At 34.3% G+C, this 20,478-nt stretch overlaps 3 protein-coding genes and 2 long non-coding RNA genes across 5 annotated transcripts; 4 read left to right on the top strand and 1 right to left on the bottom strand.

Annotated features, from left to right (window-relative positions):
* Positions 1-4: 4 nt before the first annotated feature.
* LOC122275076 lies at positions 5-2,009 on the bottom strand. Its single transcript, XR_006228484.1, has 2 exons — positions 1,650-2,009; positions 5-238 (listed from the first exon to the last, which is right to left on the bottom strand). It is a non-coding gene; the product is annotated as an uncharacterized LOC122275076 (long non-coding RNA).
* A 6,168-nt stretch (positions 2,010-8,177) lies between these two features.
* On the top strand, positions 8,178-13,154 carry LOC122277096. Its single transcript, XM_043086975.1, has 6 exons — positions 8,178-8,187; positions 8,278-8,430; positions 8,488-8,687; positions 8,776-8,836; positions 8,981-9,889; positions 9,976-13,154. The coding sequence occupies exons 1-6, from the start codon at positions 8,178-8,180 to the stop codon at positions 13,152-13,154; spliced, it is 4,512 nt and encodes a 1,503-aa protein (XP_042942909.1).
* A 315-nt stretch (positions 13,155-13,469) lies between these two features.
* On the top strand, positions 13,470-14,282 carry LOC122275493. The gene is made up of 2 exons (XM_043084584.1): positions 13,470-13,630; positions 13,878-14,282. Exons 1-2 carry the CDS (start codon positions 13,484-13,486, stop codon positions 14,160-14,162), a joined length of 432 nt encoding a protein of 143 aa, XP_042940518.1. The 5' UTR covers positions 13,470-13,483; the 3' UTR covers positions 14,163-14,282.
* A 345-nt stretch (positions 14,283-14,627) lies between these two features.
* Positions 14,628-15,699, top strand: LOC122277095. Its single transcript, XM_043086974.1, has 3 exons — positions 14,628-15,199; positions 15,297-15,417; positions 15,532-15,699. The coding sequence occupies exons 1-3, from the start codon at positions 15,036-15,038 to the stop codon at positions 15,697-15,699; spliced, it is 453 nt and encodes a 150-aa protein (XP_042942908.1). The 5' UTR covers positions 14,628-15,035.
* A 490-nt stretch (positions 15,700-16,189) lies between these two features.
* LOC122277655 lies at positions 16,190-16,856 on the top strand. The gene is made up of 2 exons (XR_006229067.1): positions 16,190-16,494; positions 16,648-16,856. It is a non-coding gene; the product is annotated as an uncharacterized LOC122277655 (long non-coding RNA).
* The last annotated feature ends 3,622 nt before the right edge of the window (positions 16,857-20,478 follow it).

The raw sequence follows: 20,478 nt of genomic DNA, 5'->3' as shown, positions 1-20,478 counted from the left end.
TGTGTATGTTTGAATTCTATTACATAATAACTGAAAATTTTGGAGAAAAACTGTGGCAAATTAAATTCGCTGACTCTAAGCAGAGATACTATTGTCTTTTCCTATACATTATAATGGCAAAACATTATAATAAGTTATAATTTGGAAAAACTACAGTCCCATTTGCTCTTATTTTTCCCCTTTTGTACGTGTGTCAGCTATTGAATTTTTGAATATTGTCCATGCATTGGAATGGAAGCTGCAAAAAAAGAGAGAATATAAATTATAAATATGTGAAGGCAGATTTTAATCATGTAATAGAAATTTATAATAAATTTTTATAATATACAATATAAGTTATAATTATAATAAGTTACTTTTTATGTCCATACGTATAGGCAGGGATAAATTAGTAATTTCAATCACTTGATGAGGCAGCCTAATGGCCAAGCAGTGCAATAATCATGTTCAAAGTTTGAATACCAAGAGACATTTCGTAGGAACTCAAGAAGCATTGAATGGGATTTAAGAAAACCGTTCTATTACTTTCAGTGCAATGGTGCAAACATTTAAAAAGTGACTGATACCTTCTATTAGTTTCAATGCATTGGTGCTATGGTTTCAAGAAAGATTGAAAAGTGAGTAACTTTCTTTTGTGTGTTTATAGTATAAGGCTATCTATGCATTACATATGTTTGTTCATGTTTATTCATGCTCTGTCTCTCTCAAATCAGGTGTGAAGTAGTGCAGTGGTGCAAAGGTTTGAAGATACATTAAAAATGTCAGTCTTACTACCTTTTGTGTGTTTATATTATATATAGTCTATCTATGCATTTGATAAGTTTATTCATATTTCTAAGAAATTAAACAATTAATATCATAAAACTTAGAGATCCATAAAATTTATTAAAAAACTTATACAAAAACTCAAGAAGAAATAAAACCTAATCTCTATAGTCAAGCAATAATAAGAAGAAAAATGTGACAGAAATAATCATAAAATCAAGCTCAAAAATTGAGGTAATAAAAACTCAAAAAGTATCTGGAGAAGTGGTTCATCCTATAGTGATAGATTGTAGAACCATGAAAATAGCACTATTATCAACAATATTATTTGCAAATTAGAATTTGATGTTTGGAATCTGGCTCAAAAGTCAGCAACTTAAATACTTATTTATACATGCTCTCAACAGATTATATTCTTAATCAGCATATATACTGTTGTCTCTGCCCAGTCCATGTGCCAATCAACATTTCAAGACTTATCAAATTATTAGTTTAGGATACAAAGATAAAAAAAATCCAAACACACAGAACTCACAATATGCAAATCCACAAAAGCAAAAAATAAAAATAAAAATAAAAAAACCCCATCAAATGACCACAAAAATTATATATTTTAAAAAAAAATGAAATGAGAACTAAAAAACATCCAGTCAATCGAATGAAAAATGTTAAAAAAAAAACCCAAAGACAAAACTCAAAACATGCAAACCCATGTTTAACATAAGAAGCTCTAGGATCTAAAAAATAAAATGAAAACTAAAAGATCTAAATGAACACATATAGATCTGATGTTGTTTGCAAGAAACAAAAAAAAAAAAAAAAAAAACAGAGAGCTTCTAAGCGGGAGAGAAAGAAAGAGGTGTAAAATAAGTTAAGGTTTTTACCTTACTTCTTAACTTCTTCTCAAGATGAAAAATGGATGGCCGAAAATGGGTTTAGAGAAAAAAATACAGTCTGCCATCGAGATTATTGAAATACAAGAACGAAGAAAGAGATTTGGACGGAAGTTGAAGTTGTTTGAGAGAGAGAGAGATCGAAAGAGAGGTGGGGAGGGAGAGGAAGAGAAATCAGAATCGAAGAGGGATAGAAATATATGTGGGCGTAAAACTTATGTGAGAAAAACAATCCCTGTCAAGATATCACATCATGCAAGCTGTAAAGCACCTTGAAAACGACAATATAGCTTTAAACCTATGGTTTGGGTCTTGTTGTCCGTGGTTAGATGCTAATTGAGACTACTTAAACAGCAGTCCCAGTTTATTTAGAAATGTTAAAATATCCTTTTACTTTTCTACTTGCTTGTGGATCTATGCCACCTTAGAATCCATTTGAAGACCTTTTTGTTCCATTGAGTTATGGTTTCGGAGTTACTGTACTCATTTGCTTCGTTACATGTTAGAAGCGATTGTCCCAAGAAAAGCCTTTTGCATTCTGGAGAAGATTATGTTCGAAACAATGTTTTTTTTTTTTTTTAAATTTACTTCTGAATAGATATTAGCCTGATTGTTCTTATCATATTTTTTTCATAGATTTAAAGGTGTTAAATAACCAATGTCTCAAAAAATTTAAATAGTTGGGAAATGGACGATTTTAATATTTAATTAATATTCACACACTGCCCCTCACTTATAGCTCTAAACTTTCTCTCAACAAGTGAGGTTGGACACGTAAAATATTTAAATAAAATGCAGAATGAAGAGCGGAGACAGTTTGAACTTCAACTGTTGGAAATGAGTGAATGTTATCATATGAGAGTAGCAGTCTAACAAGATATCACATCATGCAAGCTGTAAAGCACCTTGAAAACGACAATATAGCTTTACACCTATTTAGTTTTACTCAAATTTCATACATGGTAATTATATGGTGAAAAAGGTTGTATGCGTACGTGTGCACGTGAGAAAATGCACTGATCTCTCGCTGACATCATTTCTTGTAAGCCTCTCCCACCTTGCATGCTCCAAAGAAAATATAATTTTCTTTGCAACTTCAAGTGGTAAGTATTTAACTAGCTAGCTACATGGGGCTTCCGATTATTGAGTCGGTTGTGAGTCCGCTTATTAGAGCACTCATAACGACTATTGTAAAATAGGTATTTTTTTTAAATATAAAAAAATGTGTTCAAAAGAGGCCTTCATTAGATTATGTACTTTATTTCTAATATACATTTTGTTACAGTAATTCTTCCACATTTATAGAATACTATTCACATTTTATAAATTTTTAATTCATTTCTCTTTCTTCTTTTTACTTTTTATTCATTTCTTTTTTTATTTTCTACTTTTTACTTTATTTGAAATGAATAAAATATATTAAAAAGTATAATATTTAAATAATATAAAGAAAAAATAGATAAGCTGATGTATGGTATATTGTAAAAGTTAATATGTAAAATAGAAAAAGTATATTTTGATGATATATTTTAAAGAATAGGATGAAGAATCTATTGGGAATGCTCTAACACCACACGTTTTTTGCCCTTCGGAATTCAGAAACAGTAAATAATAAATATCATGCATCATGCATATAATTACTTATAAACCATTGAAATTCTCTATTTTTTGCCATTTAAACTAAACATCAAGTGCCCTGCATAACCTATATTTGTTGACATGATGAGATCACATTTGATACATGGCCAAATAATGATGGAATTAATATTAAATTAATTCCAAATATGAATAATATTGGTCGACACTCATGAAGCTTAACTGCATAAATCTAGCTACTACATGTGCATGGTTACTGGGTTTATTAATAATATTCCAGCAACATATAATTATATATATATGGCCCTGCCCTGTTGATTCCAATCTTAATTAGGAAAAGGGATGTAAAAAGAGGAGGGCATTAGCACATATTCTTCACTACTTTGCCTTTTATTTTTATCTTTTTAATATTCTCTACATCACATCAGGATAGCCACCACACATGCATGCATGTCATTTCTCTAAACTACTAAATAGGTGTAAAACTATATGCACACCTATTTCGATTTGGTATAATTAGCATTTATTACTATACATTATTTATTTGTAATTTTTTCTTTTTTCATATTTTTGCTCAGTTGAAGTGCTTTGAATTTTTAATTTCATTAAATAACATATTAATGTCTTCACCAAAATAGGTGTAGTGAAGCAGTCCAGTGGTGCAAAAGTTTGAAGGTATATTAAAAAGGTCAGTTTTACTGCCTTTTCTGTATTTATATTATATATAATTTATCTATGCATTACATCAATCTCTAAGTTTCATGAATTCATAAAACTTACTAGAAAAGCCTATAACAAAAAACAGAATACAAAACAACAAAATTGATGTTGTTTTTCAGAATTGAGGCATAAAGCAACTTATGGGTAATTAGAATTGAAATCAATATAAAACAAATACAGTACTATTATCAATAATATTATTTACCAAATCCTAATTGAGACTACTTAAACAGCAGTCCCAGTTTATTTAGAAATTTTAAAATATCCTTTTACTTTTCTACTTGCTTGTGGATCTATGCCACCTTAGAATCCATTTGAAGACCTTTTTGTTCCATTGAGTTATGGTTTCGGAGTTACTGTACTCATTTGCTTCGATCCATTTGAAGGCGAAAGGTATTATCTGCGGATATTGCTAAACCATGTAAGAGGACCTTTGTCGTTTGACGATCTCAAGACAGTTAATGCATTTTTATTAGAATTATTTATGTGATTTATGTAATTTACATGTATATTTCATTTCCTTACATTATTATTCTTTTCTGAATTTTAAGGGCGGAGAATAACGATTTGATAATTAAAAGTATTATTACAAGATCCTTGACATACCCCATTTTTATGTAATCCTGGAACTGTCATTTTTAAAAGTCTTCATTTATATGCTGGCCAATTTAAGTTACTTTAATTTAAGTCCAATAACTCAGAACTGTTCACGAGCAGTTCTGTTCATTTGCAGCCCTAAAGGGGGGTCTCTCATCGGAAGAAAAAGTCATATTATTTTTTTAATTTTATTCTTTCTAAATTAATTAATATATTCTATGTGACGCCCCCAAATCCCCACGCCCGAACACGGGGAAATCGAGACGTCCGGATGGTGACAACCCGGACCACCATCCTAACGACGTGTGCCAAGTGTGTGCAAGAGCGACAAAGTGCACAAGACAAACGCAGCGAGAAGCAAGTCAATAATTAAGTACCAGAATTTTTCTTAATGTAATACAAACTGTTTAAAACGTACTTAAATAAAATATTACAAGAAACACAAATACAAGTTTGAAAACAGATAAAAAGCACAGCATCAGCAACCCGGCGGAGCCGCATCCTCAGGCTCAGCCTCCTCCTCCTCTTCCTCGAACTCTGCACCAAAAGCTACGGAACCAAGAAAGGTTCCGCAGGTAAGTATGACCCCAAACACTACCAGATGAAAATACATACAACCCAAACAACAAGAAAACAAGATCAAACAAACACACGCCCCGCTACACATATATTTTAACACGCACGCCAAAACCCAAAAGGCCCACCAGCCTCCATAAAGCCACACCTCGCCATTATCCCAGATAATGGCCCAAACCACCATTTTTCCCAGAAAATGGATCATAACTGAAAAACCATACCACAACCCGCTCCGTATGCACCATGATCTCCCCTAGGGATCATCCGCACACCCTGGCTCAGTGCCACACCGTAGAGAACGGCTACGCGTGCGACACCTAAACGAGCGATGCCCAGACTCGTGCCATGCACGTACCGGGCCGGACCATCCTCTAGCCCTCGCCAGCGAAGGGCCACGGGATCGGTGAATAGAGCGATGCCTGGACTCGTGCTCAGCACGTACCGGGCCAGACCCATCCTCTAATTTCCGCTCCCGGAGTCAGTGAATAGAGCGATGCCTGGACTCGTGCTCAGCACGTACCGGGCCAGACCCATCCTCTAATACTACTCCGTCATCGCGCAGGGCCTCAGAATCGGTGAATAGAGCGATGTCTGGACTCGTGCTCAGCACGTACCGGGCCAGACCCATCCTCTAGTACCGAACTCGTCAGCGCCCAGACGACTACTCCGGGGATGTCACTCAGTATTGACCGCTCCCGAGTGACCAGAGGAGCTCCACCGTGATAATAACCCATCACGGCTTGGGCTCGTGAGACCCACGCACCCAAACGCCAAAACGCCGATAAACATGATGCACATGCACGCGATATGCAACGCACACAAATAAAATGCAACGCTCACCACACGGCCCAATCGAAACAACCAATAACAACCAACCAAACAAACACTCCGTCCTCAATCCATCCGACCCCCGAAACTCCTCGGACTCAGTCCGGAATCAACAACCAACAACAAACAATTAAATAAATAATTAAATAAATAAATCAATTGAATGAGCAATATATATTAAAATCTGAAAATAGGGTTTGGAAAATACTTACAGCGCTATACGGTATTTTTAGAAAGCTCGCGGCGTTGCTAACGGCGGAAAAACAGCAACGTCACAGTGAAAATTCACTGTGGCCGTGGGTCCGAAAAACCCACTTTTGAACGGGGACAAACTAGGACACGAGATTGATAGGGAATGGTCTAGAGGTGGTTGTGAAGCTAATGGAAGCGACGGACGGCCGTGGGTGGCGGCGGAATGGCCGGAAATGGCCGAAAATGGCAAATCGGAAAACAAGCTCGTGGGAGCTGCTCCGGTGGTCTATGGAGGCCGGAAATGGGTGGGTTAGGACGGCAAGAGGTCGGTGATGAAGTGGTGAAGAAATGGTGGCCGGAGGTGGAGCGACGGCGGCGGATCGGAGTGAAATCCGTGCGCCCTTTGGAAGCTTTTTCCGGCCAAATGGCCGGCCGGTTGGGGGTGGTTTTCGGTGGGGAGGTGCACCGGAGGGAGGGGAAGAAAATGGGACCGGTGGGAGGTCGGGAGGTGGCCGGACGGCGCTGGGCCGGAGGAGAGAGAGAGACGACGCGGGAGAGGGAGGGAAGAGAGAGAGAGCACGGGGGGGGAGCCGATCGGGGAGAGAGAAAAGGGAGGGAAAAAAAAGAAAAGAAAAAAAAAAGAAAGAAGAAGAAAGAAAAAAAAAGAAAAAGAAAAAGAAAAAAAGAGAGGAAAAAGGGAAAAGATGTAGGGAAAAGATGAGGTCCAAACCTCATTCCGGAAAGCAAAACTAACCCGCCAAAAAGATTAAAAAAACACAAAACAACTAAATAAAACACAACACCAAATAAAATAAATTAATTTAAAAACCAACTTTAAAAACGCAAATAAATTAAAATAAAAACAATTATTTCAGCGAAAATACACTCAAAAACGGGTCATCACATTCTACTTTTTACCCATATACTATATATTTGACAAGAGAAAAAAATAATAAAAACGATGTATGGTGAATAGTATAAAAATGATAGGTATAAGCTTTTATTATATAATTTTTAATTGGTTATTACTAGGAATTTTTTGACAAAATCTATACCGAATTGACCCAAACTACCCCAAAGATGCATGATCCCAATTGGGAAATACAAGAATAAATAAAAATAAAGTTCAAACAATAAATAAATTAATTTGAACTAATAATAATATTAAACTAATGTTAGATATAGTTAAATATTGTGAAAATATTGTGTGATTATTCTTAAACATTTTTTGTATATGATATTGAAATATGCTTTTGTTAGATTCCAATTTCATTGTATTTTATCATTTGATTATTTATTTAATTGAGTGTAGGAAATAATTGTTATTTATTTCGTTCATGCTGCTTATGTAGAACTGTATATAACAGTTGAAACAATCATTTCCTTCATTAATATCTATTGATGCACATCTAGCTTTATTATTATTGTTATTATTATTATTATTATTATTATTATTATTATTATTATTATTATTATTTAGCTAAGTTCATATATATCCATTGATGACACACTAATATATAAATCCAAACACTTAATTTATATAAATTGAAAGATACAAAATTTGAAAAGATAGTAATTAAAAATTTAAAAATTGTGTAAATTTAAATGATTTAGGTATAATAAAAAACCAATTGATTCAAATCATATGCCCCATTAATTGATTTATTTTCTCAAGACTCAAATCATCCCTTTTTCTCTAAAAATTAACGATAAAAAACTAAAAATTCATAACATCAAAATAAAAAATCAGTAGAGAAATATTTTAAAATAATTAGTAGAGAAATAGTTGATAATTACTTAGAATAGGGAATTGAGTTTGACAAATAGCTTCTAAAATATTTTTTGTATGTGATATTGAAATATGCTTTTGTTAGATTCAAATTTCATAATATTTTATCATTTGATTATTTATTTAATTGAGCATAGGAAATAATTGTTATTTATTTCTTTCATCTTGTTTGTGTAGAACAATATCCAACGGTTGAAACAATCACTTCCTTCATTAACATAATGAGAAATGGTAAGATTCTGTAAATAATTTTTTTAAAAAAATTTACAAACAAAAATATAAATTTATGTAAAATTTAAGTTTGTAAACTATTTTTTGAAGATCATGGAAAAGAACCTGCAAAAAGAATCTTGTATAGAGATTTACCAGAAGAGAAAAAGGAAGAGATCCGTAGAAAACAAAGAGAAAGATATGCTAAACAAAAAGCATCTAAAAGGAACTCAATTCGTATAAATGATTTCGATACATCTATTGGTGATCAAACGACTACGTCGATTGCTTGATATTCAAACAATGATATCCAATATACAGACAACATTCAAGACTTTAGTCTTGTTCAAAGAGTATCAAAGAGAAAGCGAAATTCTGATGTTCATATTGATATCATTGAAGAGGATTTGTCTCCTCAAGTATGTGTTATTCCTGATGTTGAAGTCTGTGTCACTAATTCAGAGACAAATTCATCCATAAACAATGTCTCCGAATCTTCTAATCAACTCTTTATCCAGCAGGTTCTCCTCTAATCATTTTTCGATATTTCTTATTCAACCATCATTCTATTCTTTTCCTCTGAGATTTTGAAATATATTATACAAATAGGATCCACATGTTGTTCAAGAGGAGTCGAGCTACGATACAAATATGCTGACACCTTGTAGGGGTAAGAAACAAATAAAAAATCAGTTGGTTCTTTTAATTCAGTCATCAAATCTTGCTACTGTACCAGTAATGTCCTTACTCAAATAATTTAAATAATATTACGAGCTTGTGTCTGTTGCCTTATTTTCATTTTTTAACCAAATAGGTCAGTCGCATCACGGTTCTGTCAGATTTAGACAATTGTTGAAGGTAGTGCCATTTGAAGCATATTCTCTGCCATTAGTCCCCAGCTGCATACATTGTAAAGCAAAGCGATTCCACCATGAAACAACTGGCTTTTGCTGTGCTGATGGAACAATTTCTTTAGCCACAAATGATGTTCCTGATCAGCTTTATGCATTGTTTACCTCCAACACAGATGAATCTACACATTTTAGGACATACATTCGAACTTATAATAACAAGTTCGCTTTTACATCCTTTGGAGTGAAGTTTGATAAAGATCTTTGCAGGAGAAATAGAGGAATCTATACTTTCAGAACTCAAGGACAGATCTATCACTATATCAACGATTTGGTTCCTTCAAATCGTCGTCCTTCTTATCTCCAGTTGTATTTCTATGATACAGGACATGAATTAGAAAATCGCATTTCTAATTCAAATAGAATGGATCCATCAATTGTCACTCAACTCATTGATATTCTTCGCATCAATCCGTATTCTATTTTTTTCCGCTCTCTTGGTGATTTGCCAGATTTGGAAAATCAAATAATTCATATAAGATCAGATGCTTGCCTAGATCAACGTGTATTCAATGCCCCCACATCTTCACAAGTTGCAGCGATATGGGTAGAAAATGATGATGAAGATCAACTAAGAGGACGTGATATTTTTGTCTTTAACCATTCTGGTGGAAGTCATATAGTTCAATACTATTTTGGATGTTATGATCCATTGCAATATCCGTTGTTATTTCCATTTGGCGATGTTGGTTGGCATCAAGGGATTGAAAGGATTAGTAGAGGAAGGAGATCTACATATAACGAAACAAACGGATCAATAAATCCTCAACAATCAGTGACTGCAGAAGAATTACTTGCAAGAGAACAACGAGGTTAGATTGCAGTATTAATATTCAAAAATTTCATTTAGCATGTACTTCTAACTTAGTAACGTTTCATTCACATTCAACTTTTGTAGCGTCAAACAGAAAAAGCAAGGATCCAGTTGTTTCATGCCGTGAATATTATTGCTACAAATTACAAATCAGAGAAAATGTCAGATCAATTTTGCTACTTTCTGGTCGACTATTGCAACAATTTGTAGTAGATATGTATGTTAAGATCGAGACGTCGAGATTAGATTATTTTAGGAAGAAGCAACAACATATTCGATCAGAGTTATATCAAGGTATTGTTGATACAATTACGCTTGGGGAAACAAACGCTTCTAATGTTGGAAAACGGATTATACTGCCTTCATCATTTATTGGAGGTCCAAGAGACATGAGAAAAAGATATATGGAAGCAATGGCTTTAATTCAGCGTTATGGCAAACCAGACATTTTCTTAACAATGACGTGCAATCCAAATTGGAAAGAAATTACAAATGAACTACATCTGCATGAGGAGAGTCAGAATCGACCTGATTTGGTTGCTCGAGTCTTTCGTGCAAAACTAGAAGAATTAAAGGATCAATTATTCAAGAGGAAAATATTTGGTCAAGTCTCAGCATATGTCTACGTTATTGAGTATCAAAAGAGAGGTCTTCCACATGCGCATTTTTTAATTATCTTACAAAAGGATTGGAAGGTCTATGCGCCTGAATCTTTTGACGAGATCGTATCAGCAGAGATACCTGATAAAAATACAAACTTGCACTTGCATAACGCTGTTGTAAAGCATATGATGCATGGTCCATGTGGAGTGTTGAACCCAACAAATGTTTGCATGAAGAAAAATGGTTGTTGCAAAAGTAATTATCCAAAAAATTATGCATCTGCTACAACCGTTGGAAATGATTGCTTCCCAATATATAGGCGTTCAAACAATGGAGTAACTGTCAAAGTCAGAAGCCAAAATTTAGATAATCGTTGGGTTGTTCCATATAATCCATATCTGCTTGCAACATTCGACTGTCACATTAATGTCGAGATTTGTTCTACGATAAAAGCAGTCAAATATCTTTATAAATACATTTATAAAGGACATGATCGTGTTGCTTTCAACTTGATTTCTGAACAAAACAATCAACAAGTTGATGAAATCCAACAATTCCAATCGGCCCGATGGATTGCTCCCCCCGAAGCTATATGGAGAATATATGGCTTTATTATTAATGAGATGTACCCAGCAGTGTATAGTTTACATTTACATTTGGAGGATCAACACCCAGTGACTTTCCGAGCAAATGATGATCTAATCAATGTTGTCAACTTAGATCGTTCTAGAAAATTGATGTTAACAGAATTTTTTGCATTAAATCGAGTAGACGAGAATGCAAAAAGATTACTGTATAAAGAATTTCCAGAATATTATGTTTGGAACCAACAAAACAAAGATTGGACTCCTCAGAAAAAGAAAACTGTTATAGGCCGTATTGTTACAGCAAATCCATTTGAAGGCGAAAGGTATTATCTGCGGATATTGCTAAACCATGTAAGAGGACCTTTGTCGTTTGACGATCTCAAGACAGTTGATGGTGTTGTGGCTCCAACATTTCGCGAGGCAGCAACAATGCATGGGTTGCTACAGAGAGATAGTAGCTTAGAAGATTGTTTACAGGAAGCATCTTTATATCAAGTGCCATCCAGTTTGAGACGGTTATTTGCAACAATATTGGTTTATTGTAATCCAACCAATCCGAGGGAGCTTTGGGAACGTTTTGAGCAAGATATGTCAACTGATTTCAAATCAACAGAAGATTCTATATCAAATGTAAGAACCCAAGTATTGAGGTCAATCTCTTTTACAATTGAATCAATGGGGAAAGACATTAATTCCTACCATCTTCTTGATGACGACATTTGCTTCGATGAAGAAGAATTTCAATCTAGAGAAATCGATGATGAATTGGCTGTTGAAATTCCAGAAGAAGATATTGCTGCATCACAATTTCTTAATAGTGAACAACAACATGTCTATAACGCAGTGCTGGAAAAAGTATTTGCAAACCAAAATGCTGCATTCTTTGTAGATGGCCCTGGTGGGACAGGGAAAACATTCCTGTACAGAGCACTTCTCGCAACAGTACGATCAAGAAAATTAGTAGCACTTGCAACTGCTTCATCAGGCGTTGCTGCATCTATTCTTCCGGGAGGTCGAACAGCACACTCACGTTTTAAGCTTCCACTTGATACTGACGAAAGAAACACGTGCTGTGTCAGCAAACAAAGTGCACTGGCAAACCTGCTACGTGCAGCAAAATTAATAATTTGGGACGAGGCTCCAATGACAAGAAAACAACACATAGAAGCATTGGATAAGATGCTACGAGACATCAATAATTCAGATGTAACATTCGGTGCTAAGGTTGTTGTTTTCGGTGGAGATTTTCGACAGGTTTTACCCGTGGTTCGTAAAGGAACAAGACAACAACAGGTTAATTCCAGTTTGGTTTATTCCTATTTGTGGCCTACATTGACCAAGTTTCGATTAACTGAAAATATGCGAGCAAGACTTGATCCAATTTTTTCAGATTATGTGTTAGAAGTTGGAAACGGAATGCCGCCAAACACAGTTGATGAAACCATAACGATTCCAAATAGGATGCTTATTCCCTATTATGATGACAGCACTTCTTTAGATCATTTGATAGAAGATGTTTTCCACAATATTCATGAATATTCAATGAATATTTCAACTATGATGAATCGGGCAATATTAACACCGAAGAACAGTTATGTTGACGAAATAAACGCATTGTTGATTCATAGGCTCCCGGGTGAAATTCAGCGATATTACAGTTTTGATGAGACAATAGATGCATCTGAACAATCAGTTATGGAAGATTTCTTGAATACTCTAACCCCAAACGGACTTCCGCCCCATGAATTATTACTCAAGAAAAACTGTCCCATCATGCTGCTTAGAAACATTAATCCTTCAGAAGGACTATGCAACGGAACCCGTTTGATCTGTCGGGCTTTTGATCAAAATGTCATAGATGCAGAAATTGCAGTTGGACACCATATCGGAAAAAGAGTGTTCATTCCAAGGATACCATTCTTACCAAATGTTGATGAAAATAGTGGTTTTCCATTCAAACGAACTCAATTTCCTATAAGATTGAGTTTCGCAATGACTATAAATAAGTCACAAGGACAGACATTAGATTGTGTTGGAATTTATTTACCTCAGCCAGTTTTTTCACATGGTTAATTATATGTAGCTTTATCGAGGGCAAAGACATCATCTGCAGTGAGGATTCTAATACGACCAGTGTCCACTGAACAACGTGAAGAGAACTGCACAAAAAATATTGTGTTTACAGAATTACTTACATTATCATGTTTGAATTAATGTTATACAGGTAACTAGATTTAATTGTATAGTTTCGATTTATTGTGTATTATAATATTCTTCTCTATATGTCTAATATTCAGTCATTTATTTAAATGTCTTTGTCATTTATTTTAGTAATTTATGAATTTAAATTAAGATCTGTTATACTTATACATCTGATATTTTTGTATATGAAAAGGGAAAAAATGTGGACGGTGTATACATCAATAAAGGATATCACTCCGAAAACAAAAAACTGGAAGATTAAGATGATCGTTGCGGAAAAGTCACCTAAACGAATAAGCCAACGCACAGCAGTGAAGTACCAAAATTTGATATTAATTGATAAAGAGGTATGATATTTGTTAGCATATATTATGTTTCCAATTTTCAATATCCTTTCAAATTAGAGGTTCTTGTATTCTATATTATTATTAAAAAATATCAATTACATTAAATTTATTTATTTATCTTTTTACGACATTTTTTAAAATAATTAAAAAAATACAAAAATTATTTAAAATAATTAGTATAGTAAAATAATACTCATAATTTTATATAATACACTACTAATCACAATTATTTTTATTATTGGTTCAGGGAAATCGAGTGCAGGCGACAATGTTTGGAACTGATATTGACCCCCGGGAGAACACTTTAAAAATTTTACAGTCCTATTATATCATCGATGCATATGTCAAACCAGTAGATCCAAAATACAAAATTGGAGAATATCAATATCAATGGACCCTTAACTCAAAAACAATAATAGAAGATGTTCCACAGAACGAAGAGCAAATAGATGCACCGAAATATGAGATCATCCCATTCAAGGACTTGGAGGCTTATAGAGGGTCGATTGGAGAAATAGGTAATTTAATTTAAATTTTATTATAAATTAATTATCAATAAATTAACATTTCATATTCAAATATTTAGATATTTTAGCTGTCGCAATCAAAATTAAGCCAACTAAAGAGATAACGACAGCATCTGGACCAACAACGATCCAGGAGATATATGTTATTGATGAAAGGTAAAAAATTCTTATAACTTCTCATCTCTTTTAAAATTGAATTCCAATATTAATTTAGGAATATTTTATTAACTCTTTTAATTATTTCAATTTTGTAGCTTGAACCCCATATGTTTGACTATGTGGGGTCGATTTGTCCAAGACGAATGTCAGAAAATATCAGATATTATTGAAGATAAGCCGATAATACTTGAAACAAAAATATCTGTTGGATCATATAACGGTATTTATAATAATAAAACAGCTTAGATATTTTTCCGTATCGTATATACCAGCACTAATATTGATGTCAATTTCATCAAAGGATTGTCTCTATCATCACGTCCATCAAGTACCTTTATAATCAATCCTCTTCTTCCTGAGGCAGCTGCAATGAAGCAATGGTAATTCTTGAAAATTAACAATTACATATTAATGCATTTTTATTAGAGTTATTTATGTGATTTATGTAATTTACATGTATATTTCATTTCCTTACATTATTATTCTTTTCTGAATTTTAAGGGCGGAGAATAACGATTTGATAATTAGAAGTATTATTGCAAGATCCTTGACCTACCCATCTGCACCACTGTCATCTGTTGGTATTCGGGAAATTGTGAAGAATTGTGATATTGCAGGGTTGATTAAGGGTTTACAACCCATGGCGGTAAATATTATTTTATTAGTAATAAATTAAAATATTTACACAAACATTCATTCTAAAAATTGATTATAATTTAATGCAGAAAGCAAAATTCTGGATAAAGGCGAAGGTAAATGTTATTGACATCACCCAAGTTTTTTATTACATGTCATGCATTGGCTGTAATAAAGGAACTGGATATAAATACAATGAAAGCTTCGTTTGTATGTATTGCAAAAACCAAGGGGTCTGCAAACCACGGTACGAATCTTACAATTTTATTTTAAAATTGATGTATGATTTAATTCATAATTTAAAACTATTCAAATTTAAATTAATATATTAAACGTATTTAAAGTGCTAGGGCATATGTTGAACTGGACGATAACACTGGAAAGCTAGCTGCTACTATGTTCGGTGAAGTAGCAGAACAGGCACTTGGTTGTTTAACAGTTGAATTGATGGAACGTGCTGGAGAGGTATCTCTTTAATTTTTCTTCTAAAGTTTAGTTTTGTTATAATGAATTAATTACAAAAAAATGGGTTTTTTTTTTTTATTAATTATGTAAAGCTATTCAAAATTTATTTTGTAGGAAAATCCACCGTATGTTAAACGCATTGCGGACAAATTATCAAAAAAAATTTGGAAGATTCAAGTCTATGCAGATCCAGAGAAACTAAAGGAGAAAAAATATAGGCAATTTAATGTCCTCTCTATTGAAGCGGTGGAAGATGAAGAAAATGCTGGGTCGTCATGTTAGAATCAAAATGATCTCAAATAGCTTTCATAGAACTATGAGTGATGTTTATTTATAGTTTCATGTTATAGATTCTATTAATGCTCTTCTTTTTTAATATATCACAATGTTTCATTATCTATCAATTAAATATAAACTAAGTAAACGTGCATTGCACGTTGCTTTCACCTAGTATATAATTATAAATCCCTTTAGAGTTTATCTTCAAATCGGACTTTTTGTTTATATGTGTTTTACACCCTCGAATAAAAAGTTGACATGTAGGCAATTTACGGAAACAAGTATGGTGTGAGTTTTAGTGAATTTTTTCTCCCCTATTCCTGCCCTCACCGCCCAGCTCCTCGATTGAACCCCTTCTCGCCCCTCTCTTCCCATCTCCCTCTCTTCTCCCTTCACTCTCTCCCCTCCAGCTCCCCGACAGAATCCTCTCTCTTTCACTTTATAACCCTGTTTTTTTTTTTTTCAATCTTTGGAATCCTAATTTCAGCACTCTCTCTCTCTCTCTAACCCGTCTCTGTGAAGCTAGTTGTCTTGTTAATAGTAGATTTCCACAAATCTCCCTCAGTCATTGCCAAGCTGATTTGGAAGCTCACCCCCTAGCCAAATCTGAATTTTGGCAGGCTTTGTAATTCGTTTTTCTATCAACTTTTACCTAAGTCTACTTGTCTCTTTTCAATAATTTTGTTACACACACACATATAGCTATTTTATGTTTCAAATATGTGACTTGATATGATTTTTTAATTTTAGGATCCAGCAATTGTTGTTGTAAATAAACCCCTTGGAATGCTCGTACAGGTTATCTATCAAAATATTTTCTGAGTTCTTTTCCATTGTTGAGAATTTTGGGTGTTGGCTTTTAAATTTTGGTCAATGCTTAAATTGGATAGGATGACATTGGCATCAAACAAAGTTTAGATGAGCTCGTTGTTACTTGTTTAAATTGTACAGGATGGCATCGGCATCTATGGTTCAGTTTCGATGAAGGAGATCTATGGTTTGGCTTTCGGCTTGAGGACAGAGAGAGAGAGAGCCGATGGAGGAGAATGAGACGTACATGGGATTAATTTCCTAGACACAATTCTATTGTAAACTTCTTAACAAATACGCGTGTCAAACAAATATTGGTGGGTGAAAATTTGAGGTAGTCACCTTCACAACCTGCACCCTCCAAGATATTCTCTCTCTCTCTCTCTCTCTCTCTCTCTCTCTCTCTCTCTCTCTCTCTCTCTGTCTTTCTAGCTAGATTTGCCGCCGCCAACAAGCCACCGTAATCCGCCAGTCACAGCCTTACCGCGACCATGATCTCTTTGCTCTCCTCCACACTCCTCTTTGTCAAGACACTCCATTGTAACCCCTTTCTCTTCTCTTGCACGGACAGCCTCTCTAATCTCTTTTCTCTCTTTCCACCCTTAGATCCGCCATCGACGGCAGCTCACCGTTACCCATGTGCATTCAGGACCTTCAACCCTCGGCCATACCCTCCTTCCCCAGCCAACGCTAACTTTTCTCTCTCCCTTACGTGTCCTCTTCCTCACGGCTTGAACCACCCCATCACTGTCATGCTTCTTAAAGGTTAGAATTTCTTTTAAAAAATTTTTGGAAGATTTGTGCGTGGTGGGTATTATGATGGATTTGAGTGTTTTTGGTTGGTGTTGTTGTAGATCTGGACAGATTTTGCCACAACGCTAGATAAATTGGTTTTGGAGAGAGAAACGAATGAATGAAATTAAAGAGAAGACGTAAAGGTATGAAAGAAATTTAAGAGAAGATAATAAATAAATTTAGACAGATTTAGTAAACGAAGTTAACTTTAACGGTAATAATGAAACTAATGGTAAAACAATAAATTTTTGTTAAAACAACATAAATCCATTTCATAGCCACTTTTTATATATACTAGTAAAGGATCAACGTGCAATGCACGTTTGCCTAGTTGAAATAATTAGTCATTTAAAATAATAATAATATTTTTCATAAAAAATTAATCCTGATAAAAATTTTAATATATAGGAAAGAAAATCTTAATTCTACTATTTTTTTTATAATAATAGTTAAGTGGAGTATAGTAATTACATGTTTGCATATATCAAAATAGAAAAACATTAGTTCAGAATTCAACATAAAGTTTAGGACAAACTTGATTCAAGTTTAATAAAAATATCAGTTTAAAATGTGTTTTTTTTTTCATCATCATTATAGCTTTGGGCCATGTTATAGGGGACCAATCGAGACTATGTTGAAGTTTTTGTATTGTTGGTTGAATTTTTCTGAGTCTACAACAAGTTAAATAATCTAATATTTTTGTGAAACTTGTGTTGCAATATTCTCAATATATGGTAAATGCTCATGCATAATGAATTTTTAATAGCATCACATGATTAATAAATACGTAAAAAATTAATATATAGAAAATTGAAATACTGTAAATCAATATAAGTTTTATTATGCAATGCAATTAGTTTGTTGAGATTTTTACTTTTGAGAATAAGAGTTATTTTCTATGTCGACTATCTTTTATATATGTTGTAGATAAAAATAACATTTCTTATTGAAAAAGTGATAACAAGGGGGTGATGAAATAGACTTTATTTTTTTATTATACACTCAAACAAAATATGACATTATATGTAAATTTAAAACATGGGAAGTGTAAAATAAATTAAAAGGCAAACCAAAATAAATAAAAATGACAATCATAAACATTTAAAAAAAAAAAGAATTAAAGCTATCTATTTTTTTCAAAAATTTGAAAGGGAAACCCAACAATATACAAACTCAGCTAAATATATTAATAAAAAAATATACAAATCCAAAAAATAGAATCAATAAGAAAATATATAAATCCAAACCAAAAAAAATAAATTTGAAAGACATACAAATCTCAAAGCACCATCAACTCCAAATCAAAAAGTGTATATTCCCTACCAAAAAGTGCATATTCTCTGCAAGAAACAAACCAAAAAATCAGATTCCAGTTATAGGTTATACATGATCAAAACATGATATATATATATATATATATATAATTTCCTCTTTCATTTTTTCTTTTATTTGAAAACTTCCACTACGAGAAAAATATTAAATGATTTAACTTTAATATATTGAGAATAGCAGCTAGAATTTGAACTTAAATCCTAAGCAATCTGACCAATCAAAGCTCATACGTAAATTATGTAGAATTATTTCTACGTCCTCTTTTTAATTAATTTGCATAAAGTTACTATGTAAGTATATATGTTAATTTTCCACGTACGTTATCATCATCTCTCACCTGCAACGGCCACTGGTATATTAAAAATATACTTAGGACACTCAAGCAAACGAATGTTAACCCGTTCGGCCTATTCCGATATGTCTGTATCTTTTCATGGGAACGGAGTGCACAAAGGAGTCTGCAAAAATGACTGCACATAAAATTTTCCTTAATAATTTAATCCTATGGCCAAACATATCAAAAGTTTGATGGAGACAATATTAACTCAAAGAAGGTAATACAATATTTTAGCTGGAGACATCGGCTGACAAATGTCACCCCTCACTGCTGTCCCAATCGTCTCGCAGACCTGTATTCTATTGTGGCCTTACGTTCCCTCTCTTGCTCTGGCAGTCACCCTCCTTTGCCGGTTTCAACCTCCAGGTAATCGTTCTCTCACTTTGTTGTAGATTCGTTGCTTCTGATTCACTACGTCCTGATGAAATTTCTTTGCTTTGTCGTTCAGCCAAATATTGGTACTCCATAACATACCAGATTCAAGTCGTAGTAAAGCCTTTGAATTTGAGGCTCCCTCGCCTACTGCACGCGAATTCCTTCAAGCCCGACAACGCCACTCCAAGCCGCATCACCTTCTTAGCCTGGATTCACCACACAGTAACCTCGGTTGGAGGAGAACCAAATTCAAGAACCACCCTGGTTGGAAGTCCCAGTTGCCGTGAAGCCAACCTCCACAACTCGGCCACAGCCCAGCCCTCTGTCGTCCCGTAGCGTCACTACACCAGTAGTGCACCACCTTAACACCCCTCTACTCAGCCACCGTGTGATAGCCACTATCCAACTCCACGCACGGCAACCACCTGCACGTAGAAACAAACGTATACACCTCTATTTTTGTTGCTCAAAACAAAGCACGGTCAAAGGAAGCAAGACCCCACGTACCTCCATCATCAGCCACTTTCTCGCTGGAAACGTCCACACGACACGGCCACAAATCGGTTGTGCTATTCACGGGATGAGGAAGTTTTGGTTTTTACCAGCTGATCAATCTCGGCTTTCGTGAGATTGGCGATGAGATCCTTGATTTGGATTCCTATCCTGCCGAATGGATGTAAAAATAGATGCCTTTCAAGTCATTGTCAGTGATTTTGATTCGATACCAAAATGATAGGAGGAAAGGTAAACAACGGAAGGGAGGAGAAAAAATGAAAGGAAAAACATAGTATCCGAGGCTCTAATTGGTTAGTGAGAAAATGAAATGGTCGAAGCATTCACTGGGGACCCAAGTCACACGGTGAGTTTGAGATTGGCGATGAGACCCTTGATTTGGCATCACATGAGGATTTATTGGCTTCTCTTGGGTCGAACTTCATGGAATCGATGAAGCCAGAGCTGGCGGAGCGACTACGGAGTTGTTCTTGAAATCGGAGATGGAGATCGACGTCTTGAAATCGGAGATGGAGATCGCAATAAACGGACGTGCATAATTAATGTACAGCTTTTTCTTTCACAGAATACGGATAGACGTTTATAATTAAATTTAACTGCGTTAAACATTTCTGTTAAAA

This window comes from Carya illinoinensis, chromosome 9, assembly GCF_018687715.1.
Source record: "Carya illinoinensis cultivar Pawnee chromosome 9, C.illinoinensisPawnee_v1, whole genome shotgun sequence".
NCBI lineage: Eukaryota > Viridiplantae > Streptophyta > Magnoliopsida > Fagales > Juglandaceae > Carya > Carya illinoinensis.
The sequence above is the reverse complement of the archived record's forward strand: the minus strand, read 5'-3'. Positions and strand labels throughout refer to the sequence as shown.